Consider the following 27,776-nt stretch of genomic DNA (forward strand, 5'->3'; position numbering starts at 1 on the left):
CTTTGACATGTGTTGCACTAAACTTCAAAACATTATTTTCTTAAATCCTTGCCGGCATATCAGGATCTAATCACCATCTTGAACTTCTTCTCTTACTAATCACATACTAATCCTACAATCACATTTCTAATAAAATGTGATTGTTAACTTAATTTGATTATAAGCACATCTCTTTGTCTTTTAATGTGGTATTTAGGTGCTTTCAAATATAAACGAAATCAACATTTATTCACAAACTGAGAACACATGTAGAATTTTAAGTCTTAAAGGATCACAGGGGAGCTTTAAAATCTCTCCGGTTGCAGCATTTAGAGAATGAACAGCTTGAATATTTTACAATAATGTGCCCGTCTCTGAAAACAATGGCAGCATGAGCTTTAATAGGAGTGCTTTACATTCATGCTGAGTGGGTTTTATGGTGGCAAACAGCAGCGGGTGCATGGCTGCTGTAGTAGGTGTCTAAACAGTGATTTGTTTTCAGTGAATTTATGCATCTACAGAACAAAACATGAATAAACCCGCTGCATTTTTATTTAACTGTTGATCATGCCCGACTGTCCTAACTTTTACTCTCTGCAGCAGTGTGTCTTCCAGGAGCTTGGTGACCCACATTCAAGCTAAGGTGAAGTGTTATATAAACTGTAATACCCCTTGTAATAATCATTTATAATCATAACGAAGTTAAAGAGATTAAGGTTGCTTGGTAAGCAGCGCGCCTCTCTCTCCCCCTACAGAAAAACATCCCATGAACCGCTGCAAATCTGAGGATTTGTCATAATGTTTCCTAAATAAAAGCTCAGTTTCTTTTGACAACCAGTCTGTAAATGTCAATAACAGAAAGAAAATGCGACACACAAGTGCTCACTGTAAGCATTTTATTAGTAGTACTGGTAATAGTATTAATGATAACACTGTCAAGTCATAAGAAGAACTATATGAAAAAACATTGTTTGTTTGTTTGTTTTTTTTACTTTTGGTCATAACAAAAATGTAATAATTTATACAGGCAAACAGGAAAAGCAAACTCTACCGACTAAAAGTTAGAAAAAACACCCTCGTTGCCATCACCATCGTCATCTCCATCTCCATTGCTTGGACTATGGGGATGGACGGTCAAGCTGAGGGTGAGTAAGGTGCGAATGGGGTAACTGGAGGAGGGCTCATTGGTTCAGACTTCCCGTTTTCACTGCTCTCGCTGACCTGTCTGTTCAGCACCATTTGCCTGGCGATGCAGGTCACCTGGCCGTTGGCCACTGTGTAGGTACTGTTCCTGCAACACAGAAAAAGCCACAGTTTAAAAACCAACAACTACAAGGAAAAAAAATCAAAGGTAACTGCCTTCCACAAATATTACAATGCTCACTTTTGATTTTCAGAGCTGTTCTGCATGCCGGGCTGGTTCTGTTTAGCAAAGAAAAACGAAGTCCACCAGTGGTCAGAGTCTTGCCGTGGAAGTGCTGCAAGGAGCAAAACTGAACGTTATCTGATGCGGAGAGAGGAAGATTTTCCTTTTTAAAACTTTTGCATATAAAATCAGGTCATGCTGAATACCTGGATGGTGTGGAATGGCCTCTCCTGTGTACTCAGCACTGCTGCAAGAGCTGTTACTCGATGTGGACCCGATGCGCCCTGGAGAAAACACAGTTTGGCTTTTTATTCAAGTCTTATTCTAGAAGAAAAAATTAATAGAAAAAATAAACTTACACAAAAATGAAATGTACATAAACCACATGGGACTCACTTCTGTAATAATCATGGGTGGCGATAAGGGAGCCACTTGATGGAATTGCTGCCATTGTTGCCGACCTTAGGTGGAAAACCGCTCAAAGATGGAAAATGGTAACCTAAAGGCAAACACAGAAAAAAAAAGTTTATTTATAATTTTATTCCCTTCATGTTGTACCACAGAGATACTGCACATCTGTGCTGCACGTTTCCCTCTGTGCTTAGTTTAAGGGCCTCGAGTGCAGAGTGCTAAAACAGAAACAGCTGCTTCAGGGAGTATGGTTTCCCATGACTCAAATAACCAAAACATGTGTGAGGACATGTCAGCATGAGCTGGCTGCGTGACCACTGACACAGAAAAATCAGGTTGTTCTGTTAGGTCACAACAGAGGCCTGCATCCAGACTTATTATAGCTTCCTATATTAATTTTATATATATTTATTTAACTTTTATTTTTAGATGCCAGGTCAGCATACTGTTACTGATTTCAGTTCATTTTTAGTGCTTTAAAAGGTTTAACTTTGTAAAAGTACTATTATATTATGACAAATGCAACACTTTCCCATTGATTGAGGCAGCTCAGTCACAATAAGCATCTGCAGGCTAACTAATGATATTTCTTCGCAATTAAGTTTATTTTGTAAGTGCATTTTTGTTTCTGTTTGTTTTATTCCACCAAATGAACTTACTATTAGTGGTAGTTAATTACTAAATATAGTATAGTAATAATATTTGTAGTTTTACATTTATTTATTTAAAATGACTCCTTTTGAAAAACACGTATTAACAGAGAACCAGCTGAAGGCTGTAGAGCTTAATACCAGGTGAGCAGCAGATGGCTGTAGGGATTTCATGAAGCAGGTACAGGTCTGCACCTGATAACCCAGATTAACATCTGAGCTGACGCACAGATACACCAGCAGTCCAGAAGGCAGTTTCACCTGCCTTCTTTAATATTTACTGCATTTGTAGACAAAAATGCACGAGATACAGATTTACATTAAAAAATACCACAAAAGTGTTTGTGTAACTGTGACCTTCACAGCCTTCTGCGGTAAGCGGGTATACCTTTAACAATAGTTTAGTTTGTTTTTCCTTTTCACTTTGGTGCATTAATAGCCATTATATTTGTGTTGCTTTGTACACAGAGAAAGCCAGAGTGTGCTCTCGGGTAATTAGAATAAAAATGTGCCTGTCCAGTGATGTGAGATGGTTTGTAGGCAACTTGAAAAGACTTGGAGAACACCTATGGGCAGAAATCTGTGCCATCAGAAACTGAATTTGAATGAGTTCAATTTGAATTTGAATTGCTCAGATTGAATCTGAATTGTAACTTGAATAAATGCTTTTGAAAACTGAATTTGAATTAGTCTAATTTGAAATTGAATTTATGGTTTGAAAATGATCATCACTAAACACCACCTTTAACTTACAAATAATGAACTAATATTCTATATTTTTCAATTAACATTTTTTGTTTTCACTAAGTTTACATATCAAGGTTACAATTAAACATACAAATAATTAGCTGCTGATATTTTAACGCTTTTCTAGTGATGTTATTTGGACTTACCTGCAAGAGTGGGGTGGTGTCGTTGTCACCAGGTGCGGTTGTAAGGTGCGGATGGCTGGAACTAGAAAAGGTACTAGTTGTTTCTATGGCCCATTTGTAAAGGAACTATCGGTGATGACCTCGTCGGTCACTACTGCTGCGCTTCTGGTTCACGCCGAGTCACCGAGGGCCATTTTATACAAGCTGGGTTTGGCACGTGCCACTGTGGAACCACGGGGTGTGGCCTGTGGTAGCTCGAGGCCACTGAACGTGCGGAACCTTGTAATCGGTGACACCAGACTGAGGAGAAGGAGAAGCAGGCTTGGAGCGGCTTATGTTAACCCGCTGCTGGCACAGACTCGTGGGATAATCCACATTAGCCAGCCAGTTTAGAGGTGAAATGGGAACAGGCAGACAGTGCCAAGCCGTTTTCAAAAACAGGTGAAATTTGAGTTAGTAACAAGGTAGCGGACGAGTGGTTTTTAAAGGGTTTTTCGGCCTTACGTTGAGCTGAAAGGCATTGTAAAAGCAGTTCGTTTGTAAAGACTCATTCATAAATTTCTTAACTCAGAGCATGTATCTAAGTAGAGATGGTAACCGAAATTATTACCCTTCCCGTACTGGAAACCACATGAGACAACAATGCAGCATTATTCTGTCTCAGTTAAAAACAGCATTTCTTTGAGTTCGTAAAGCTGAAGGTCTCTTTTAAAGGGTCAGGATTCGCAAAAATGACTATCGCTCCCTGGTGGTCTAGTGGTTAGGATTCGGCGCTCTCACCGCCGCGGCCCGGGTTCGATTCCCGGTCAGGGAACAAGACATTTTGAGCTTTTAGTTAATCACAGCGAACATTTCTGGCACAACTTCACATGCTTACAAGGTGCGTGGGGAGGATGAAAAAATTCACAATGCAGGGACTCCAGCAACACTTCAAGGGAAGAGAAACAACTTTATTGACTGACTAACGCGTTTCGGCTTGTGTCCTTCAACAGGGTCACAGTAACACATAGTAGAAGTGTGCTTAAATAAAAGGCAGGAAACAGAAAAAAATTAAAATTAACCAATCATGTCTTCATAGATAAACCAGCTGACTTAAAACAGGTTAGTATTGGTTAATTGGTTAAGCATCCCTGTAAGCCAACTGATTAGACTCAAACATATCTGTGAATTCCGGATGAATATAATAAGAGCAAAGAAAAGATGTTGAACAAATTTAAAGAAAGATAGTAGCCTACAAAGAGGACAGGTTAAGATCTGCAGAAGAGTAGGTGAATTCAATAAGCAGGGATTTCTATTTAGCAAGTAAGAAATCTCCAAAACTTAAACCTAAACTTGTCTTTTGTACAACCTTTGCACCAAAAACCAGGAACATTAAAGAAATGATTTTAAAACACTGGCATATCCTTTAAAATGACCCAAACTTATTAGGTACCTTTAGAGAACCACCAATGATAACCTATAGAAGAGGAAGAAATATTAAAAATAGGCTTGTTAGAGCTTCCCAGGACCCTATACTCCAGATAAAACCCTGATAAGCCATAACCTACAAGGTAATTTCATATGTGGGTAATGCATAAATTTTCAATATATCAAAAATGTTAAATAATTTAAAGATCCCATAAGTGACAAAACCACTGCCATTAAGTGCTTTATCACATGCAGAACTAAAAATGTAATTTACATGATACAGTGCCCATGCAATAAAATATATAGGAGAAACATCCCGCCCTCTGAAAGATCAAATTAATGAAGACAGAAGTTCAAGAGGAATGATCTAACCAGCCCTGTTGCAAGACACTTCAATGATAAACATCCAAATTCACCTTTATTCTTTCTAGGCATTGAAGCCATTAAATTAAACCAAAGAGGTGGTAACATTAATTTTATCAGGAAAAAAGACAAGCATTTTGGATAGAGTCTGCACCCTAGAGGTATGAATGAGGATTTTTCTATCAATGAGATTTTGTGAACTGTACCCTTTTTACTGTTTTTATTCTTTTTTACCAGTTACTTTGTTTTGTCAATTATTCTCGCATGGGTAATGTTTATTTATTCATCAACAAAAGAAAGAGTAGCTTTCTAGACATCTCGTTTTAAGTCTACATTTTAAGTTTATATTTTAGAGATTTTACATGGACCTTACCACAAATGTGGTTCCATGTTATGATGTACTCTTGTTTTTTAATCTAACTGCTGCACTGACTCCTTTTTTCATGAAATACTTTCCTTTGTAATCATTTTATAGTTTTTTTGTATATTTGTAATATTTTTCTTATGTATTTCATACATGTATTATTTTAAGATGGTTTTTCTATGAAGACGTGATTGGTTAATTTGATTTTTTTCTGTTTCCTGCCTTTTATTTAAGCAAACTTCTATTATGTGTTACTGTGGCCCTGATGAAGGCCACAAGCCGAAAATGCATTGGTCAGTCAATAAAGCTTTTGGTTAATGTCATTAAGGCTTGCTAACATTCGTGGTTGTCACTTTTATGGCTTTTTATTTTCAACACTTTAATAAATGTTCCGTTATGATAAGCCAGGTATACATATTTATAATAACCTTTTGATCTATAAATGATAAATGATCTATAAATATTGGGTCCTTCTCTGTAGGATTTCATTTTTGGGATTGCAGCTTTTAGCTAAAGGCTGATTAAGTAAAGTAGAATGGACACAAAGTAGGTAGGCAGCATAGGTGTATCAATAAATTTGCTAAGTGTGAAAATTGCAGATAATAAATATAATTTAACTTTTTTTATGTTATTAGAAATATAAGATTAAAGTTTTAATAGTTTCTAAAACAAAGTCTGTCCCACTTGATTTCCATCTATGAGGATGTATGAGACCCTAGAATTAAAATGGCCTTGACACCCCTTGTGTATCTCTTGCACCACCTAGAGGTTCATACCTATGAAGTGAAATCGTTTTATATTGTCCGTGATCAAACAATATGGACAATGTATTTTAACATCCATTTCAAAAGACTGCACACCATTCTATTAACTTTAATTGAAAAATGTTCAATTACAAAAATACTTATAATTTAAATTACAGCTGATTTCTGCATGAGTCTCTGCACACACATGTCAAAATAAATTACATCCATGAAACTGAGTATTGAATATTAAAAATGTTTTATGTCAAAATGAGCTTAAGTTAAAAATTTAACATATTCTATCAGACAATCGGTTTTAGATTACAGTCAAAAAACAAATTCATACAGACAGGGAGCAAAATTATTTTCTTTTATAGCTTTAGAAGTCATGAAAATAATTATTGACATTAGACTGGTTTTTCCTCATTGACTGTGGCGATGGGATCTTCTTTCAAACCCGGACGCGTTTCCATTAGTTGACGTGCTGCCAGTCACCTTATCCTATGAAACAAGTGACAGTATTCAAAACAAGAAGCACAGAGCTAACTGTTTTATCCACCTTCCTGCTGTTTACCTTCATATTGCCAACCATTTCCTCAAAAGATCTGAATGTAGAGGAATGCCTGAGGAAAGACAAAGGACATATTAAAAGATGAGCAAAGTTAATGTCTAAGCCATGCATATATGAAAAGATCTAAAGAGACAAAGAGACATGGTGTTTTACCTCATACTCGGCACACTTATGGTGTGGCTCAGTGTGCTGGGAAACAGAAAGCAGGACACTTAAGCATTAAAAAAGACAAATAAGCCTTAAAATTACAAAAAATAAATAAATACATTTTATTTTGCTGCAGATTTTGTAGATTTGTACAATAAGGGTTAAAACGTTTATAATAACAGTTTCAGATTAGTTCAGAAAGGAAGATCTATCTGTGATAATATATGTAATAATATAATCATGAATAATTCAACTCTTGTGGGATTAATTAGATGTTAGCGTCATGAAATTAAAATCAGATTATGTTTTCATAAAGTTTTGCAGGCTCATAGATGCCAGTGGGAAATTTTAGCCTGTTTGTAGGCGGTTGCTGGCCAATATGATGATGTCATATCTTATATAGATAAAAAGCACTTTTATTGCTCGGCTCTTGATTGTGTGGAAAGGGTTTTACACAAATCTTAATCTGTGTAACACAACTAAAAAAATATCTGAAGGGAGAAATGCATGTTTAGGCCATCATTGTGATGGCTACAGCACTGTGGAGTCCACTTTGATAATAGAAAGTTTAACATATAGCAGATTAATAGCTTTCAAAAACTTTAAAAATAAAAAAGAAGACCAGTTTTAGTTTAATTTGAAAGCCCAGCTGTAGATGAAGTATAATGGTAAAACATCAGCGTGGGCAGTGAAAGCAAACAAATCTGTCCACGACACATTTTTGGAGTCAGTAGCTCAGTGGCTCCATATGTGTAGAGGATTGACCTTATATTAAAGATCTCTGGCTTAAGACTAGTAGAGGATCCAAACCCAGCCTCTGGGGCATCACAAGCATGCTGATTCTTCTCCTGTGGTGACTCGTTAGGAAATGGGAAGGAAGCTGGAGCACATTTTGAAAATGATGAGGTGTTTATGTGTCTGCATTCATGGAAACCACTGCTACTGATGTTCAGCAAAATTAACCAGATACGGCACCAGTTGATATCTAGATGTAGGCACATATTACACATTTTTATAACAGTATATTAATTATTTTATACTATTTATTTTTCTGTCAAAATCACAGGGAGTTGCTAAAGCTGGGCAACAGATCCACAGGCTCCAGACCTCTGGCCTAGACACTGGGTGGTGAAGTTACGGTCTCCTTTATCTGGGAATCTGCTCCATGATTTTGCCTCTTATCATAGAATAACTGCTAGAAATGCTTACATTTTACATGCAACAAATTTGTTCTTTTCTTTCAAACAATTTCTCCTTATTGAACTATAAATTAATTTAAGTCTTGTTCTCAAAATTCTTGAATTAGTCAAAAAATTGAGAGAAAAAAGGTGGAAAATAAGTTTTTGTTTAAAAAACACTTGACATGTCAAACATCTGGATCTAAAAAGATAGAAATGAAGAAAACCCCAAAACAATTTAACATCTTCTTTAAATCACGCTGATTATTTCAGTTCCATTTCAGTGACTGCATGATGTGAAATGTGTGATGTTCTAACGCTCTAAATCACCACTTTCCACTTTTCTTTCTTTATTCTTTTTAGGTCACACCCTCTCATGCAGCTCACTTCAGTCTTACCGCTCACAGATCTTACCGTGGTGGGCTTGGAAGAGGCAGAGCTCTGTTGAGTTTGCAGCATGAAGATAAACAGACAGACACAGATAACATCACATCAGCTTCTGTTTCCACAAGGATTACAACAACAGCTACTGCTGCTGATGGCCAGGTGCTCCACGGTGATTGGATTACAGCTGTTTAGTGGTTGAACATAAACACAAGAGGCACTTCAACCAAAATTTCGAGCCTGTCAGGAAGTTCTAAATCTACTTATTTGACATCTTTTAATAGTTTTCTTCAGGAACTGGCCCAGTGCTGTGGTATGGGGTCATAATATATAATTATTATATGTATTTTTTTTTAACATTACAGGCTTTGAATGTATTGTAACTATTTTGCATTGAGCCACGGTTACCAGACCTTGAATTTTAAGATCTACTACTGGAGAAGCTTTGGTTTGGATTTTTTCTGCATAAATCTTTCAAAAACAAGATGTTTGTAGAAATTCTGTTGGAAAAATAAGTTTGGAAGTAGCAAAGGATGAAAAAGCCCCACCCTGACTAGAATCCCTCAAGCAATCTCTTGTTCATCTAATCTGGGTTTTAAACCAATACCAGCACACTGTAAAGACATACCTCACTCAAACATACCATCACTTTAAAAGTTTTAATCTTCTTCTAGCATTGATAAAACAAGGAAAATTGATCTGGTAAGAAATAAAAATGCAAATGTAATTTTGTTTATATAATTTGTATTTTTGACTATTTTTTGCATTAAAATGATAATTAATACAATTATAAGATTTTTGAATATCTGCCACTGATGAAGGAAAATAAATAAGAAACACATATAGAGCCATTAAAAGGTATTTGGATATAAAATACAATTTACTCATAAATGAAACCACCATGAAACCATGACATACTCCCTACTGCACCCAGAGACTTGTAAGATAACTGATGAAAGACTCCCGGATTAGTGAAGGTCTAACTGACATTAACCTGTTAACAATCAGCTATTTTTATTGAATTTCTAAAAATCTGACAGACTCAAATGGAAATGTTAGTATCAGAAGAAATCCTTGTCATTTTTGAAAGGATGGTTATGAAAGCAAATTCTAGGGGTTACGACAGTGAAGGATTTTGTTAGTATTGATGTTTTTTTCCTGTGGAGTTTAGAGTAGCTATAATTGTGACTAATGCAGGATTACACGTTAGCAGCATGTATAAGGATTGCTTCCGTCTGAGTCTGTTCAGTCAGTACTCGGTACCATAATTTGAAACTTTACATGTGCGCTTAACATTATCAGTACCAATGTCGGATGTGAAATTATACAAGCTGTTTCAGTTGTGCAACATTAAACTCTAAACTAAGACAGAAAAGTGAATCCTAATGCGAGAGTTAGGATGTAAATACAGAAATAAAACTAACATAATCACAAATTAAGGAGCCCTTAACCTATCTTTGGGCTCATAGTTTCAGTTTGTATTAGTGTTTATTTTATTCCCTGTATCTTTCCTCTCCCATTCTCTTGTGTGAACTCCTGTATATCATGTTTCCGAAACAGGTCTCACTTACTTTTTTAATTTTGTAGAATTACTTTTCTCAAGTGTCTTTGATTATCTTCACCTTCATCTCGTTACCCCATTGTGTCCTATTTCCTTGTGTATTTCGGGTTGTGTATGCCCGCGGCACGATTTTGCCACTTTAACAATCAATTTTGTTTTGGACTTTTGGCATATTGGTGTGACTGAGTGGGTTGCCTTTGGTTCACTCATTCTATCTCCTGTTGATCTACATTAGGGGCCTAATTCCATGTTTCATGTTAGTGTTGATCTTTTTTTATGCCTTTTAATATCAGTTATATTTTATTTTCCAGTCCTACTTTTATTTATTGCTTTGATTGTTTTTAGCTGTGTTTTATTTGTTTCACATGTCCATCATTTCCCACTTATTTTTCATTCTCCTGTTTGCTCTCCTGTGTTTCCTCTCGAGTTTTACCCTGTGTTTTGAAAAGTGCTATACAAATAAAGTTATTATTATTTCTATGATTTTGTGTTTCTGCACAATCAGAGTAAGACTTGTTTTTCTGTTCACTATGTCTGCCTCAGTGTCCTGCATTTGCCTCCTCTCAACACCTAATTGCAATGCTTGTAACTTGCAGTCTTTGATAGTGTTTTCTAACATGTAAATCTGCCAAATCAAATATGCAGAGCCACCCGCTGTGGTGACATCTCGTGAATAAGGGAGCAGCTGAAAGAAAAAGCCACAGTTTACACTTCAAATCACCCTTTTGACATGCTGTCCACTTGTCATGCCTCTCTGTTGGCCTCCTATCCATCCATCTGTCCAGCTGAACTAGCCAAAGACAGCTTTTCCAACACCCCTATGATAGCCTTTGCACTGTGAACTCTTAGTCCTCTTTCATTATGTGCAAGAAAAGCCTGGCATTTGATTTTTAAGCTAAAGGGAACTTAAAGGAAGTACAATCTTAACGACATTTATCCTATTACTTTTTACTCACTACCGAGTCATTTTTGAACAAAGCTAATTTAAAAAGTTTTTTAAAAAAAAGCCTTTTATTATGAAGATTGAGTGGAGGAACTGACTATGGGTGTACCTCATCTGTGCCAGTCTCCTGGTGATGACCACGCCCACACTAGACATTGCAGCAGATGTCACCTGGCCTGCATGAGAGAGACTGTCCCGTGTCCTCACATATCTACAAGGAGAAATTAGCAGTAGAAGTCAGGATCTGAATTAAGAAAAGTCTCTCGCTATTGTAATATATTACATAACAGGCAGGTGCATACAGGGAGCACAAAGGTATTAACTCAGACGTCGTTAACAATAAGCTCATAGACGTCACTGGCGACAGTCCATCTGGCTGAAGCAGATCTCTCACTCTGTCTCTAATGAACGCTTCAGGCTGGTCCTCCTGTTTCCCGTTAATACTGCTGCTCCTTGTGCTAAGTCAGGCTGTGAGGCTATTAACGGGGCACCAATCCTATTTGACAAGGAAAATCCCATCCCTTGTTTCTTTGAAGAGATCCCTCCTTAGCATGTGAGTGCAGGACAAAACTTTGGAAAATCCCTGCGTCATAAAACATAGTAAGAACGTTTATTATTTTGTGCATATAATGAGGAACACTCACACACTGGAGTGGCTGATGTCATCCAGAGTTGCAGAGGCTGTGAGATATCTGAATGGACAGAACATGCACAGGTTGACAGATTATTGAGCTGACACAATAGAGAGCCTACGACAGTCATTAGAGTACTTTCCATGGTTACGTAACAAAAGTGCACTAAGATATGTGTGGTAAGCGATCTATCACGACAGTGGTTTAGGTGTTTTCAATCAGTTAAACTATCAATAGTTTTCAAACAATTAGCAAACATTATTATGTTTATGGGGACCAAAGTGCACATACGGGGCTGAGGTCTGGACCTCTTGCCATCCTTTGGATATGCTCTGTTTGATGTTACCGAGCGGACTCATTCCTAGTTGCCTTCTGATGTCTGCTGCGTATTGTTCTTTGGCCAAAAGCACCTGCCTCAAGGCCTGAATTTCATCCTCTGTCTGCGAGAAAGAAAAAAAAAAGCTGATGTTACACATATCAATTTTTCTTTAGAGCAGGGTTTCTATCCCACATTGTCCCAAATACCCCCATGAATAACTTTACTTTTGTAAGTTCAAAACGTAGAGCATCTAAGTCCTCCTCTGTAAGATCTGTGGGTGAAGATCCATTTCCCAGTATGCTCGGAGAGAAGTGAACAGAAGCTCCACCAAAACCTTAGAAACAGCAAAGAGGAAAAGACCAGATAAATTAAAAAAATCATATAGATACTTTCCTGTTACCTTTGACTATTTTATTAACAAAATATTGGCTATTGTGGTGTAACTGAAGCCCAGGTTAACTTAGCTGGCTCTTATATATATAATGTATTTGTATCTGATTTAATATATGTTTTAATAGAAAAGGTATGCTGCATTAACCAAATCTACAAACCATAGTATTTAGTGCTTTGATTGTGAAGTAGACAGGCCTTTGAAAAACATGAAAATTAACAACAAAATGCGCACTGGATGAAGAGTTCACATTTAATTAAAAACACCTAAGAGAACATATTCAGTGAGAATAAAAAAACCCATCACGAACAATGAGGGCAATGAACTATAAGATAAAGCCATGTAAAATGGAAACACCTATTACATAACTGTTTAGTTCCTGTTTATTTGTACAGATAAATACATAGCACTCACCAGACATAAATATCATTAGCCTTCAGAACCTCATCTAACTTAGAAATGCCTTTAAAATGCATAAAACAACAACAAAATACACCAAATGTAGGTATAGATACACAGTATAGCATATACACAGCTAACGATATAGCTAATATAGATGTTATGTACAAAAAGCCACAGAAAAGCCTTTTATAGATACATATGAAACTTCTGCATACTTTTAACACTTTTTGTAGACATATATAAACAGACACTGGAGCTGTCCTCAGTGCTGAACTCTCCTCCCCCTCTTCCTGTACAAAAAACTAGCTAATAAGTAGCTGCTCTGCTAACAGCTAACCTCACCTGTTGCACATTTGTTGCTGTTAGCTGATAACATGAACCTTTAAAGTAAATGCATGTCGGTGCTAATTTCACACATGGTCCCATACAGACATGGCGAGACGGTCTTACCTTGTCTGCTCATTGCTGCCAGTTTCACCTCGCAAGTGTTTGACTGGCTAGCTGCTGCCAACTGTCCCCACTGAGCTCAGCAGGAGGCAGGCAGCCAGGATCACCGAGGCTGTTAATGGGCTTACACCCACACACATACACACCACAGGAACAATGATGACCACGAGCAGGATTTTTTTTTAAAGAAACCTATAGCACAATTAAACCTTCCTTAAAACTCACGCAAAGGAAAAAGAAGTGTCCTATCTAATACGACTTTATTACATAAAGTAGCATTGAACGTTGTCTTGCAAATTGGTGACAAAAGTATTTAGAGTTTTTTAACTGAAGTCAAAGGTTTAACCATCAAAACATACTTAAAACAACAAAAGAGAAAGATAATTATTAGTACTTATGTTGTACAATAATATACATCCCCAATTCTAAAATAACTTGTGTCATTGTGTAAATGTCATAAACCCATATGTTATCAACAGATCATAGAAAGCATATCCTCCTGAGAGCCAGCCTATTCATTGTAGTGGACAACAGCTAAACTGAAATATATTTTTTTTCCCTTGGTTCTCAGGACGATATAAAATATTTAAACTGAGACAATGCTTCATTTTAAGAAAAGTAGTAGCTCATATTTAACTCATTTCATCAGTCAGATGATCTCAAAAAGATCATCAGTCTGCAAAAGCTGCATCTGCAAATTGTGGAACAATTTTGATAATATTCCTCAACATAAAATTGTGAAGACTTTAAATATATTTCCATTTACCCTTCATGATATCATCAAAAGATTCAGAGATCTTCAGGCCCACAGGTGGAACTGCATTAAAACAGGTATGATTCTATTAAGGAAATCATTGTCTGTGAACATGGTTGACCAGGCCACCCACACATGCAGATTAAAACCCATGCAAAGAAGAGGAGCAAGATGTTCACATATGCCTACTTTGTCCTTTAAATTAGTTTAACTAAAAACATGCTGCATCTAGCCTTATCCCCTGCACAGTATAGCTTCAAAAAACAAGGGTAAAATCACAAATAAAATCTATACTCATGTACATGAAATCAAAGTTTCAAATCAAATCAAATTGCTAGTTTGAACAGTTGAGAGATGTTTTAGTACAAGGATCCTGAGGTAAGTTGGAAGAATGACTTGTCTCCATCTGCTGGCTAAACAATCCACCACACTATGAAGGTAAGGGATGATTTATTTGGAAGTCAGATTACTTTGTTTTTTTTAATTAATATCCTTTTGCTTAAAAAAAATTGATTTTTAATTACAGTTAGATACATTTGTTTATCTAACAAATACCTTCACATGTGAGCAAAAATGTAATAACTGACAGCTGTTATGTTAGCATTTAGCATTAGCATTTCATTGTCAAAATTAATTATTAAATTTTTTTATTATTCTTTTTATATATGTGCAGTATATTTTAAATTAAAAGTAATAATATAATAATAATTTTAAAGACAAATTGGTGTAAAGGATTTCAACAGTGTTCATGCTTATTTTTTAATATTTAATATGACATTTATTTAGTTATTGTCATTTAGATGCTTACTTTTCTGCATGGTGATTGAAAATTTGACAGTACTTTCATATGTTACAGCAACTGTGAAAAACCAACAAGACACCGTCAGCTGAAATGCAGCTCCAAACTGATCGTGCAGAGTTTACAGTTGGCTGTAGACACTCACAGCTGTACCTCTTTCCTGACCGCCTTCATAAAGAAATGACAATGAACTGGGCCAAAGATTTTTTGATTTCATTGCTCCATAAGACCTGCTGCTGCTGATTTTCACTCCAGTTTGGCATACTTGAGCTTTTTCTTCTTGTTTTCCTTCCACTGACACTATTTCTGATGAGGCTAGATGGGCCAGTGGCCAAGTAGATGCATCTCTCATGTCCTGTATCAGGTTTAAAAAAAACAAAAATCCTCTGAAAATGGTCATATATACGGAGCCCCGCAGGGGACATGGGAGAAAAAAAAATTAAGACGGACTTTTGCGAGATCTCACAAAACGAACTCGGGATCTCGCAAAGTCAGTCTTCATTTTTTTTCTCCCATGTCCCCTGCGGGGCTCCGTACATATACACCGACTGGACGGAAAAATTGGTGAAAAAGCAGCCATACCTTCAAAAGTCCAGACAACTATCACTCAAGACCTCTTAAAAAATTACAAATCTGGCTCCCTGGAAACAAAATATAAAGAAATGAAGGTTGGTTCAAGACTTGACATTAACTTGTTGGTTATTCGGCTTAAAACATTACCTGAGTAATATCATTACTACTACTGTAAATATCTGAAATCCGTGTCAAAACAAAAAACCTGTATGTAACTTAATTTGATAAAAACCCGAGTCAAAATGTTGAGGAACATTTATTCACCAAGAGCAAATGAGATCAATGATCCACTTGTTTTCTTCCAGACACACAGTTACCATGCTACAACATAAATGTTAAGGTTTATACTTTATATGGGCCAAGTGTATGTACAAGCGACCTTAACCATTAAACCATTCCTTGCAAAATTTAATGGCTACATTACAACACCATACCAGTTAAAATCATAATCGATCATCATCTGAAACATGACCAAGTATGAAATAAATAAAATTCCAAAAATGCATCATATAACCATTTCACTATAGTTACACTATATACTATATTGTCTTTTTATGGAGTCATTTCCTGATCATTGATCCATTACAATTTTTTTTTTAAACACACAGTGCATTCAACTTAGAACATTTACAGTAGCATTTTTCAGTATCTCAATGAAAAAGCCATGACAGGAACATCTACGTTTCATCAAGGGTTACAGGAAACATGATACAAGGGCCACAGAGGTCAACATCCATACCGTTAATAGCAGAGGGTGGGCAACGGGAGCTCACCAATTGTAAACCATTAAAAACACATCATTAGCAGTCATGAAACTGACAAAGTGGCGAAGATGTTCATGGCGATTTATGGCAAAAATGTGTGGCAATATATGCAAATTCAGCAGTATGTAAAAATCTTTTACTCTGAGCTGCCTGTAGCACTGGCTCACAGATGATATGCCTGATGAGCATGGATTCAGAAAAGTCGACAATGAGGAACGATCACACAGCATCGGACAAAATATCAAAGTCATCGGACAGTTCAAAACACAGGAATGAGTTGAAAATAGAAATCCTCCATGCTAATTATTTTTTTTATAATAATAACTCAAAAGAGTGTAACATGTTTTTTTCCCCTAAACCTTATCTAGAGTTAAAAACATGTCACCCTCCTAACCAGCACTGCTGCTGATAAATATCTGTTATTTCTACCTTTTAGCAGTTCTCATCAGAGCCAGCTGGATTACCTGGAGCTCCTTGGCTTCACGTAGCAGAAAAATAAAACTAACATAAAATAAAGGTCTCTCAGTCTTAGTGAGCTGCAGTAGCTCTAAAAAATAGTTTTACTATTAGTACAAATCTTAGGTAAGGACAGGAAAACAGAAGAGAAGAAGAGACTGGATGTGTCACCATAAAATAAATACAATCTATTGAAATGTTATTGTTTCATCTGCCCATTCTCATTAGTCGGGTGTCAGATAACGCTGTTTTGTCAAAGCCGAGGCTCATTTATGCACAAGGTGTCCTTTGGTGGCAGCTCACGATGCACCGGGTTATGGCACTGGTGACACAGAACTGTCACTTCCAACGTCATCAAGCAAGGCTGCTATTTTAAAGGGAGGCCAACCAAGTAGTTTTAGGGCTTAAACCTAACTGAGTGAAAGCAAAAATTAAAAGAGGAAAAACACAAAGTGCCATGGCCTCTCTCAGTCCCTGGTAGGATTCCGTGCACGAGCAAGCTAGAGGTGTGTCCTCTCCCCTGTTTGCTGAGCGGCAGGTTGGTGTACCTGTTTCCCATCAACTCATTACCTCCTGCACATAAAAGAGCCCATTTACTCATTGCCAAAGTGCTCTCTCCAGTCTGTGAACTCATCTCTACGAGATAAGCAGATGACTCCCTGTGCTCTAATCGCTGCTCTCTGTTGGACTGCTTACATTTATGTTAAAATTAAAGCTCTCTGAATCTGCTCTTTGGTTTTAAACTTGGTAAACCATGATGCATAAGTTCAAACAAGAACCAAACCAGGGTCTCCTCCATGACAAAACTACAACTTATGCACCTCCACCCCTTCAGCCTCCTAACAGAGACTTCATAGGTGTCTAAAACCAGACTATTAACTTTCACGGACTAACTATGGCCATTGCATTAAGGCACTGTCACCAAAGGACATTTTATCTTTAACCTGGAAACATTTATGGCATCTGACAAAACAACATTATATCACTCCTTGAGATAAGAACATGTTGGTTATGTATGATTTTTTTTTTTTTTTTTACTTTATGTATCCAGTGTCATCGTCAATTTGTAGCTGGTGATATGATGAAACAACAGTGAACTGTACCATGGGGTTGAAATGTGCCATATTTGATTTAAAATACATTAAAAGACAATATGCATTAATGTAAAGTAACAATTATAACAACCTGCTCAGTGCTGCAGGAAAAACAGGGGGAAGTAGTCTGTCCTGCGATGAGGGGCTTTCAGAAGGAAGGAAAATGCCAAAGCGAATTACTAACTAAAGCAGAAACTCTAACGTCAGCAGAAATCTATAGCAAACTGTCTGCAAATAAAGCTCTGTGCCTTAATAACCTCATGATTGACATTAAAAACACTCTGGTGGGGCGCACACTGCAGGTCTGACAACATCAGGTGGCATTTTCAACTGAAAGAATATCGATTGCGAATCACACGAGAAAAGTGTAAATATGTATGACAACTTAGTTCTTGGAGGTTTGATGATGGTACCGACCACCTAAGCCAGCAAGCACTTCTCCAACCAGCACCTCCCTGAGCCATGGCTCTCTGTTCCTTTAGCATAAAACATCTGGTAAACTTTATCCCCTCCTCATGTACTGTACTCATTTGAAAAAACTGCACCTGCATGATGGGCTTTGCAAAGTAAAAATGTTGCAAAGGATTAAAGAAAACGTGGAGACCTTTTTTTCCAAACAGTGCATGCTACACCATAATGCAAACTATGGGAAAGGTAAGGTAGGGCAGGCGACCTGTGTGAGTAAAGGCTGAGAGATACAAAAGAAGAAATAAAAGGGATTTCTTCTCGTACTGGCGGGGAAATACGTAGCGGACCGATCAGGGAGGGAGGTGTAAGGGATGCGAATTCATTAGTTCCTTTCATGGGCCATGCTTACTAGTCCCCTTCACCTCCGCATGGCTCTCTTTCTGAAGTGGAAAGATGTTTTGCCCCTTTCATTCATCTCACTGAGGTGGAGCAGGGAAGCAGGCAGGACCGCAGGCCAGGATCGATGGGAACGGAGGGTTAGTTGAAGCCGGGGTCGGTGCGGTAGGAGTGGTGCCCATCTGATGTTAACTGGGTTGTCTCTGTCGCTGACGGCTGCAGCACTATAGGTTCACCACCAGCCTCTGTACGACAAACACAAGGACAAACACTACAATTCACACAAACTCACCAAGCTTGGACAATAGAAGACTGAAAAACATTGTCTGGTCCGATGAGTCTTAATTTCTGCTGCAGTTGGATGCTAGGGTCAGTATTTGGCATAAACAATGTAAAAGCGTAGCTCCATCCTGCCTTGTAGTTCAGCCTACCTGAGTGCTGCTGACTCTATGACCACAGTGAACTTGTCTTCAACTGGCTTAGTCCACCAGGAATCACAAAACCCAAATCATCTCAAAATATATGGTTTCTTGAATATAATAGTGTGTTTAGTGTACCCAGTGTGCAGCCAGCAAATCTCCAGCAACTATGTGATGCTATCATGTCAATATGGCCAAAAACCTCTAAGGAATGCTTCCGGCACCTTGTGGAATCTATACCAAAGAGAAATGAGGCAGTTCTGAAGGCAAAAGGGGTCCAATCAAACACTAGCAAGGTGTAAAATGTACAATGCTATTAATTAAAATACTTAAATAAAAATGATTCAATAGCCAGCAGCAAGACTTCTTACAGGAAAAGCAAACATAATACACCAGCCTGAACGCCTTTGCACTGGCTTCCTCTTTGTTTTAGAAGAGATTTTAAGATTTTTCTTATTACATTTAAAGCTCTTTGCAGCCTGTATCCAGAAAACATATTGGAGCTGCTGTACCCATAACACCCCAAGTGTAGTCTGAGATCCTCAGGCAGGAGCCTGCAGACTGTTCCCACCCGTTTCCAGCAAGAGTTAGATTTTTTGGATTTTGAGTGTGTGTGATTTATGTGTTTTTGTGACACTCTTTGTAGCACTGTTATTTTTATAAGTGCTATACAAAAAAACGTACTTGTGAGAAGAAAAAAAACAAACAAAACGGTGCTCGTTCTCACCTCTCTCATCAGATTGCAGCTGAGCCTCCAGGTCCTCAGGGGACACATAAAAGTCCTGCTCCTGGCCCTCTCGAGGCCGTGGTTTACATCTTCCACAGCAGCAGTTACAGCAGCAACACAGGCAGCAACAGAAGTAACAGCCAGTGGCCAGGCCACACAATACAAACAGAGCCTGTAGGAAACAGATTCATGAAATAAAGGTTAAGACAACAGGTGTAAAAGGTTGTACAAGAGCAAACAGTAAACGATCCTGTCTTACCTTTGCCCACCAGCTAGAAAGGACAAAGTAAGTGTTAACATTCTCCTCTCCAAACTGCTCTGCCACATATAGGCCTAGAGAGCCATATTTATCGTAAATGTTACGCTTCGTGGGGTCATTCAGGATGGCGTGGGCGTTGTTTATCTCCTTGAACTTATCTGCGGCCTCTGGATTGTCGGGATTCTTGTCAGGGTGGAACTTTAACGCCAGTTTCCTGCAGAATGCATCACAGTCAGCTTTACAGGTTATCAGACCTTTCTGTGAGCTAAGCCAGGTGACCAGAGTAAAGCCTCACCTGTAAGATCTCTTTATATCGTCCGTCGTGGCCATCTTCTCAACTCCCAACACATGGTAGAGAGACTCACCCGCGGTGGACAGAGAGCGCTGCCTCTGCTGCTCACTCATGATGCCTCACGTCCACAGGCTGCACACAGAAATGCACAAAATTAAGAGGCACTGCTTGGACTGTTTTACCAGGATGTACATTCATTCAACTAAAGTGAGGCCCTTGTGATTCCATGCTCTCTGCTGCAGGCAGGCAACAGCTGGTCCTGTGCTGTCTGGATGAAATACAGATGTCCAGTACTTACTAGAAACACCCAGCTGTGTGGGAAATATATGGAAAAAAAGTCCTGGAAAGGGGGAAAAAATAGTGAATTTTTCTCCTTTTTTTATTTTGATGATATAAATTTTAGATTTTCAGCAGGAGATAAATTCTCCTTATTGATTTTTGAAGGTGTGACATCTTGGCAGGACCCCTGATGCATATGCTGCTTTAATTAAGTAAATCAGCAGCTGACACCCACAGAGACAACGCACTGCAACAGCACAGGCTTCATCAGGTGAAGACCAGAAAACACTCTTTAAAGAAGACAGAAGCCTCCAAATGGGTGTCATCTCGACACAAATCAACATCTACTACGCTGTTTGAGGCCCTATAATGCCTAATTTCTTAAATTTTCATCAAAAACTACATGTTCAGTCAAACGGCTGTCAAATTTCCACTCGTCACGAATCGCATCCCGCTCCAAAAGATGTCTATAGGAAGGATTAGACTCTGGGTACGATGCTGAGAGCATAATCTCCGTGCAAGCATCAGCAGCAGCACTGCTATAGCGCACAGCATCCATGTTGGTTCGCTTCCCCGGCCTGCTCTTGATGCAAGACAGGAATGGATCGTCAGCAGTTATTTTCAAGGACAAGGACCAGAGTGTCGAGGAAGAAAGGAAATAATGGAAATGCAGGAGGAGGCTCACCTTTCAGTAGGCTCTAATGCGCTGCGAAGCTAACGATCCCAGCAGGTTATGATTTTAGACAGTGCAGCGTGACTATGGCCGCATCTCCTCGCACGTACCCGGACCTTCTCTGGCTCCCACTACACAACCATGGACAGTGCAGCAGTCCGCTGGCTCCGCCCCCCCCCCACCACCCTACGACGACCCGACGTGCGCGTGCACGACGGGGAGGATGCTAGAGGAAAGATGTGCAGCTCCGCATTTGTCGTGAAAGCTAAAAAGGGAGTTCCTTTAAAAAATATTACATTTAATTTACCCACTGGAAGTTGTATAAGAAAGATTTAAAATGGATACTGAGTTCTATGGAGGGCCAGGAGTGACTAAATGGATTAATTAAATACACCATCAAATAATTAGTTAAATGTGTAATTAAATTAAATTGGAATTAATTAATTAAATAAATATTTAATTAATTAATTATTGACACATTTAATTAATTATTTACCGATGTATTTAATTAATTCATTTTGGCAGTCCTGACCCCTGGCTGTTCATGAATTAGTTTTATCTTTCAGGGTGGCCCTCTGTATTTATATATATGTGTGTGTGTGTGTGTGTGTGTGTGTGTGTGTGTGTGTGTGTGTGTGTGTGTGTGTATATATAATATTCTGTAACTCTGTAACTTCTGTCGGTGCTGTGCTTTTTTGGAAATCGAATTTCCCAGAGGAACCCACCCGAGGGATTAATAAAGTTCTATCTTATCTTATCTTATCTTATCTTATCTTATCTTATCTTATCTTAAACTCAGGGGGCGGGGTTATCGCTGATCGAGTCAAAACTTTGGCCTGGTGGCCCCGTTTCTGCACACCAGCAACCCTGGCATGTAGAAACTAACTGAACTGTACTGAAAAAAACTGTTTGTGTGTCAGCAAACACGCTTTTAATATTTTTTTTTTAGCCGAGAATGTAGTGGTTTATTTTTTCAGATATCTGGTCGGATTGTCAAGATACAGCCTCTTTGCAAAATTGCTTTGATGATTTCGGATTGGGTGAATGAATGAATGAATGAATGTGATTGGTTGAACAGGTGTTCGTCATCTGTGTTCTGTGTTATCTGCATTTCTATCAGAGTAGGAGACTCAGCAGCAGATTAGAATCAAGTATAATAAAATTTTTACATTTAAGAAATCACCAAATTAATCATTTGGTGATTTTGTGAATAATCAATAACCAAATTGACAATGCAACACACTGTTTGTGCAGAGATTTACAGCACAATGCTCACTTACAACACATTCCTCCATCATTCCCCCTTTTAAACACTTAAAACATGCAGCAAATAAAAGACTGAGTGAAAATGTGGCACTTCCTGCTGATTTTAAAAATCAAACCAGTTTAAGTTTGTATTCTCTCAGCTGCAGACTAGCTGCTGTTTAAATGTTTGAGAGTTAAGATTGGATATAAAACAAACGTCAAACATAAACTCAGTCTACATACACACTTGATATGAGGTCAGCAATTACAGTGTCTGTGTCCTGTTTTAAGATCATATATGTAAAATTGTTGTTTAAATTATAGTTTCGGAGTATCATACATAATGCCCACGTGAGGTGTGTGACTGTACACCACTATACAGAAATAAATCAGCTATTACTGAAATACACCTGCTATATAATAAACTATGATAAACATGTGAAGGTGTGATTAACATGTTTAGTTATAAAGGACAGCTTCCTGCCTTTAGTCTCATTCATGAGCAGTATTAGTTCTCTTCTAACATCTAGAAGTCTGCACAATGTGTTTCATAGTTTCTAACAAGCCTTTGAGAGTTAAAGGTAACATGACCGAAACACCAACATCAAAAAACAAAACAAAACACCTCACAAATCATATATTAACCTCATTTATTTTTATTTTACAGTTGAATAACTATTAACAAACAGATAATGTAATATTTCTGGACAGACAGGAGTCTTTCAGTATCCGAGGAGGAACCTTCTCGTTCCTCCTTGCATAAATTTTTTTTTTAAATTCAAAAGTCACGGTTAAAAAAATCCAACACATATGAGCACCAGATGGTTCAGTCTAACATGTGCTCCAGTGAGACATTAAACTTCAGTAAAATTATGCAGTTATGAAACTCAGTTTCTCAGTTGTAAATAAAACAGTGAAGTAAATGTGACCCAACAGACAGAACCTGAGTGAATTATGTCCAGTGTTTAAACTCTACTGAGAGCTAAAACTCAGCGGAGGTTTTAAAGCTGTGTGCCGGTGATTGGATATCAGCTGCTCATAAAGTGGGTTCGCCTCTAAAGTGCTGTGCAGTTTTCTAAGTGTCCATCGCTCTCCGTTTAAATCCTGTTTGCCATCTTTAACCCAGGTCAGTCACTCTGAGGGAAACACAAGCTGCAGCAGCCCTGCGCTCAGGAAACAAACTACATTTTCTTAAATGGCTTAGAGAGCCATTTGAGCCTTAAATTAGAGTACTTTAAAATACAGGAACATGTTTAAAAGACAAAAATGAACATCCAACTTTGACTGTAGATATCTTTGACAGGATATCACTATTGGACTGTCTAACATGCCAACTTCCAGAAGGACTGAGACAAGTGACAAAAGAACAGAGCAGCATTCAGTGACCACCACACATGAGCATGTTCCTGCAACATTCAGCATCTGATTCTTGTTCATCTGTGTGCTTCTGCTTTTGGTAAGTATACTTACCTAACTACAGTAACTATAAAGCAGTCACTCTAAACACATGCTGCCATCCAGTTCTAACTACCTGGTTACTTGGTATCAGTTATTTGGTTTGTTTGTTACTCACAAATATCACCAAACTCAGACATTTTGCATTCTGTATGTCTTTTCATCTTTACCAGCCACACTCTAACTGTAATTAAGAGTTTATTAAATATTAAAGGGGTGCAGATAGAGCCAGCTTTTGAATTTCTATGAATTACTATGAACACTTACCATATTCTACCTGCACAATAGCGAGCAGAACTAACACTGGAAAAATACACCATCACATAGTTCATCAAACTCACATAGATAAACCTTATTTATGATATAACAAGGTAACAAGGTGAACAATGAAACAGTAACAGTCTAAAAAAGTGGATTCTAAACTCCAATTCAGTCAATTCTATAATTCAGTAGAACTGCAGACCCCCAAGTCTTCATCATTAAACCTCTAGTTGCTTCATTTTTCTGTTTTATATCAGATATCAGGTTTTAGTAAAGCTGCATTACCATGGTGAGGCAAAGTGCTTTTGTGTGTGTGTTGTGAATGGCTATGAAAGGCCTTTTCTTAAAGACCAAAGTTGGGTTTGAATTCGAGTTACAGCAGACAGTCGCCACTTTGAAATGGAACGCAGCCCTCCAAAGGCAGACGGCTAACATGAGGAATTGAACGCGCCGTCCACCCTAGCCCACAGCAACCACCATAGCAACCGCCTAGTGTATGACCTTAAAAAACATGTCCTTTCTTCATAACTGTCAAAAATATGAAATAATTTACAAAGAGTGAAAGTGTTACAGCTGCAGAGGGCTTTGGCGGTATCTTTGGAATCTGTTTAATAATATACAATATAATGTAACCATGGAGACAGAGTCAGTCATGTGAACTAGCGTGCGTGTTTACTGCAGTGAATGAGGCGATTGTGTGCACAGCGTCCACACACTGCACAGGGTCAAGACATGACTTCAATATTGTTTTATACAAAATAAAGTTGTTTACAAAACATTCTGTGTCTCCCAAATAAGCACAGCTGTTCACGTTTGTCATTACATGTTTATTTGTAAGAAAAATGATGAACTTCACATTGTGCACCTAATCGAAGCACATTTGATAAGTCTGTTTCATTCCTTTGCATCATGAGAGCTGGAGTAAACATATATCCTGACAATTAAAGTTGAGCAAACTTCAGTGAAATCATAAAACAGTAGACACAGGTAGAAATGGGATCAGATTCATCTCTGCATAGTCAAAAGCAGATACCTCCTGTGTTCAGTCCATCATATGAAAAAGGAAACTGTAGCACAGTCCATGTGCTTTTGCATCCATGGCTAAAATGTTCTCAAGCAGGTCAGTCTCAGAAATGTCTCTAAAGTAGACATGTACAGTGTAGTGTAAGCACTGAAAGATCATAGAGGAAACTCTACCATTAATGTCAAACGAATGTTGGAGAAACAAAACACAAAGGCTATGTTTGGTTTTAAGTGAACTGTACATTAAGAGGGCGACAAAGACAACATTTATACAGGAGTGAAAAAAAATTAAGAAATGCAACATATGTGGAGACAAATTCAAAAATGAAAAATGCAACAAACATCTCAGTTACAGTTTGGATTTTGTGTTTCACTTAACATTTGTGTTTATACTCTTGTAAATGTGTTGCTCTCATATAACACTGTGCTTTTTATTTTCAAGGCAAAAGTGAAAGAATTTTTTGGCAAATATGTAAAGCAGTTTACAATGTCATGTGCAGAAATAGTTTTGTAAATAAAAATAATCATGCAGAGCAGCAGCCTATGGGAGGTTGTTTCTGCCACTGAGGAAGTATACATAACCCAAGGTTTTATTTTATGGATGTTGTTTTTCAGTGGCAGAAACAACCTTCCATATAGCATAATAGCTAATTATGAAGTGTGAAAGTAATGGTGAAATACAACTTTAAAGCCACTACAAATGAAAGATTCCTCTCTACTTGAGTTTGCAGAATTTAGTGGTTTTGACACCTGAGAAAAGCCAAAATCCAGCATAGAGCGGCTGACTGAACGTAGTGTGGACTCTGTGGAGAAGGGTCATAGTTTCAGATACACTGTAGAAGGACAGGATGCCTGCACTGTGATCCAGGTACACTCCTATTTTGGAGAAGTGAGGACCTGAGGTGGAAGTGTGGCTGTTGTTGTGCCAAAATTCATATGCTTTTTTGTGACAACTCAAAGCCCAACTTTTCTCATTGCGTCCAAATTTACATTCATCCCCCCACCCTGCTCTGACAATATTTTTGTAGGCGACTGCAATGTGAGATCCTATCCCTATCCACTCCACTTCCCAGTAACACCGTCCAGTCAGACTCTCTCTGCTCAGAACCTGAGACCATGCAGTGAATCGATGTGGATGATTAGAATAAGACTGCTGTTGGTTCATTAATGTTGCCTTTCTGTTCCCCTCTGATAAGAGCAGCCATTTGTTTGCTGTTTTTGGATCCAAGGTGATTGCACGTGAATAGTTTAAGAATCCAGCTCTGGTCGTTGGCTCTGGTTTTGGAACTGACAGTAAAACATCCACTTGAGTGACTATGAGTGAGAAGTTTGACCATGTCTCACTCAGGATATCCTGTAGCTTCTCTCTGGTTTCTGACACAGCTGCTTTCACATCCTCAAAGTACCTCAGAGGACGGATATTGATGCTAGATGAGTCTGTAGGCTGTCTGAGTGGTGACAGTAAAGGATGGTTGTGCAGAAACAGATTGTGATCCTCTGTGTCTATGAGCTGCTTCAGCTCAGCATCTTTCTTCTTCAACTCAGCGATCTCCTGCTCCAGCTTCTCCTGAAGCTCTTTGACTCGACTCACTTCAGTTTCTTGCTGGGATCTGATCTGCCGCTTTACATCAGAGCTTCTTTTCTGGATGAGACGAATCAGCTCAGTGAACATCTTCTCACTGTCCTCTACCGCTTTATCGGCGGAGAAACTCATTGCCCTGACCTCCAGCTCAAGCACATTCACTTCTTTCTCTCGGTGCTGGATTCTTTGCTGGATTTGCAGTCGACTCACCTCGAGCGCTCTTTGCCTCTCAGACCTTTCTGCTACAGCTGAAACCGTTTCATGGCCTTTATGTTCATCTAAAGAGCAGACATAACAGATACTCTGCTGATCAGTACGGCAGAAAATTTTCATCACCTCACTGTGAAGAGAGCAGATGTTCTCCTGGAGCCTCTTGAAGGGGTCTGCCAGGTTGTGTTTCTTTAAAAGAGCCACATCATAATGAGGCTGAAGGTGCTGCTCACAGTAAGAGACCAGGCACACCAAACAGGACTTCACAGCTTTTAGTTTTCTTCCTGTGCAGAGATCGCAGGCTACGTCTTCAGGACCAGCACAGCCCTGATAAACAGAAGCAGCTTGGAGTGCGGTCTTCTTCAGCTCCTCCACTAACTCTGCTAACATTGTGCTTTTCACCAGGAGAGGTCTCGGTGTGAAGGCCTGCCTACACTGAGGGCAGCTGCAGATTCTCTTCTTCTCTTCATCCCAGTGGGTTTTAATGCAGTCCATGCAGTAGCTGTGTCCACAGGGAATTGTGACCGGATCCTTTAGTATATCCAAACAGATTGAACAAGAGAAGCTTTCTGGGTGCAGCTGAACTCCTTTCTGTGCCATTTTACCTCTCAGCATCTGTGCCTGTGTGAGTTTCGTTTCCTGAGAACTTAAACTGCTCTGACCACTGAATGTAAGAATCGTGTTTGCGCAATACACGTCACCACATTTTGGTTACGCCCATCTCTAAAGTGCAGGTCCAAAGGGGAGGGAACACACAAATGTTTAGACAGAGAGGAGCTCCGGTATTTAAAGAAGAAGTGTTAGAAGCTGTTTTTCATTCCAAGAAGAGGAACAGTACTCTGTGTTTAGGCTGTACTCAGTTAAATGTCATATATAGTCAAGTAAAGACAGCTATAACATTTAAAACAACAGCAATTGACCCAAAGTCAGATACAGACACATGAAATAAACTGCATTTCCCATACCAGTCACACAGA

General features: G+C 38.4%; 4 protein-coding genes across 5 annotated transcripts; all 4 read right to left on the minus strand.

The window, feature by feature from the left end:
• Positions 1–861: 861 nt before the first annotated feature.
• ppdpfa (pancreatic progenitor cell differentiation and proliferation factor a) lies at positions 862–3,446 on the minus strand. The gene is made up of 5 exons (XM_082518255.1): positions 3,300–3,446; positions 1,742–1,844; positions 1,552–1,629; positions 1,364–1,457; positions 862–1,270 (listed from the first exon to the last, which is right to left on the minus strand). Exons 2-5 carry the CDS (start codon positions 1,794–1,796, stop codon positions 1,114–1,116), a joined length of 384 nt encoding a protein of 127 aa, XP_082374381.1. The 5' UTR covers positions 1,797–1,844; positions 3,300–3,446; the 3' UTR covers positions 862–1,113.
• A 2,951-nt stretch (positions 3,447–6,397) lies between these two features.
• On the minus strand, positions 6,398–13,395 carry LOC309696819 (tumor protein D54-like). Of its 2 annotated transcripts, XM_082518253.1 has the most exons (9): positions 13,134–13,391; positions 12,115–12,224; positions 11,863–12,011; positions 11,584–11,631; positions 11,049–11,150; positions 8,466–8,492; positions 6,880–6,915; positions 6,730–6,778; positions 6,398–6,656 (listed from the first exon to the last, which is right to left on the minus strand). In XM_082518253.1, the coding sequence occupies exons 1-9, from the start codon at positions 13,144–13,146 to the stop codon at positions 6,579–6,581; spliced, it is 612 nt and encodes a 203-aa protein (XP_082374379.1). In that variant the 5' UTR covers positions 13,147–13,391; the 3' UTR covers positions 6,398–6,578. The 2 variants fall into 2 exon arrangements, with proteins under 2 accessions (XP_082374379.1, XP_082374380.1); XM_082518254.1 differs by lacking the exons at positions 6,398–6,656; positions 6,730–6,778; positions 6,880–6,915; positions 8,466–8,492 and adding an exon at positions 8,500–8,622 and having other exon boundaries at positions 13,134–13,395.
• A 2,104-nt stretch (positions 13,396–15,499) lies between these two features.
• On the minus strand, positions 15,500–21,195 carry dnajc5aa (DnaJ (Hsp40) homolog, subfamily C, member 5aa). Its single transcript, XM_082519010.1, has 5 exons — positions 21,036–21,195; positions 20,075–20,203; positions 19,780–19,993; positions 19,521–19,692; positions 15,500–18,619 (listed from the first exon to the last, which is right to left on the minus strand). The coding sequence occupies exons 2-5, from the start codon at positions 20,182–20,184 to the stop codon at positions 18,516–18,518; spliced, it is 600 nt and encodes a 199-aa protein (XP_082375136.1). The 5' UTR covers positions 20,185–20,203; positions 21,036–21,195; the 3' UTR covers positions 15,500–18,515.
• Positions 21,196–24,790: 3,595 nt separating this feature from the next.
• Positions 24,791–27,490, minus strand: LOC309696515 (tripartite motif-containing protein 16-like). The gene has a single exon (XM_082517770.1). It carries the CDS (start codon positions 27,412–27,414, stop codon positions 25,723–25,725), a length of 1,692 nt encoding a protein of 563 aa, XP_082373896.1. The 5' UTR covers positions 27,415–27,490; the 3' UTR covers positions 24,791–25,722.
• Between the last annotated feature and the right edge of the window lie 286 nt (positions 27,491–27,776).

This window comes from Aulonocara stuartgranti (genome assembly GCF_965226115.1).
Source record: "Aulonocara stuartgranti genome assembly, chromosome: 20".
NCBI classification, from domain to species: domain Eukaryota; kingdom Metazoa; phylum Chordata; class Actinopteri; order Cichliformes; family Cichlidae; genus Aulonocara; species Aulonocara stuartgranti.

What these genes read in the sequence shown, in the direction of transcription:
- LOC309696515 (XM_082517770.1), bottom strand. Translation starts at nt 27,414, where the DNA reads ATGCTGAGAGGTAAAATGGCACAGAAAGGAGTTCAGCTGCACCCAGAA.
- dnajc5aa (XM_082519010.1), bottom strand. Translation starts at nt 20,184, where the DNA reads ATGAGTGAGCAGCAGAGGCAGCGCTCTCTGTCCACCGCGGGTGAGTCT. An exon ending in GATATAAAGAGATCTTACAG is followed by an intron (nt 19,994 to 20,074) that starts GTGAGGCTTTAC and finishes TGCATTCTGCAG; the next exon opens with GAAACTGGCGTTAAAGTTCC. An exon ending in TTTCTAGCTGGTGGGCAAAG is followed by an intron (nt 19,693 to 19,779) that starts GTAAGACAGGAT and finishes TGTTTCCTACAG; the next exon opens with GCTCTGTTTGTATTGTGTGG.
- ppdpfa (XM_082518255.1), bottom strand. Translation starts at nt 1,796, where the DNA reads ATGGCAGCAATTCCATCAAGTGGCTCCCTTATCGCCACCCATGATTAT. An exon ending in GGCCATTCCACACCATCCAG is followed by an intron (nt 1,458 to 1,551) that starts GTATTCAGCATG and finishes TGCTCCTTGCAG; the next exon opens with CACTTCCACGGCAAGACTCT. An exon ending in AACAGCTCTGAAAATCAAAA is followed by an intron (nt 1,271 to 1,363) that starts GTGAGCATTGTA and finishes TCTGTGTTGCAG; the next exon opens with GAACAGTACCTACACAGTGG.
- LOC309696819 (XM_082518253.1), bottom strand. An exon ending in AGGAGACTGGCACAGATGAG is followed by an intron (nt 8,493 to 11,048) that starts GTACACCCATAG and finishes CAAACTCAACAG; the next exon opens with AGCTCTGCCTCTTCCAAGCC. An exon ending in AAATGGTTGGCAATATGAAG is followed by an intron (nt 6,657 to 6,729) that starts GTAAACAGCAGG and finishes CTTGTTTCATAG; the next exon opens with GATAAGGTGACTGGCAGCAC.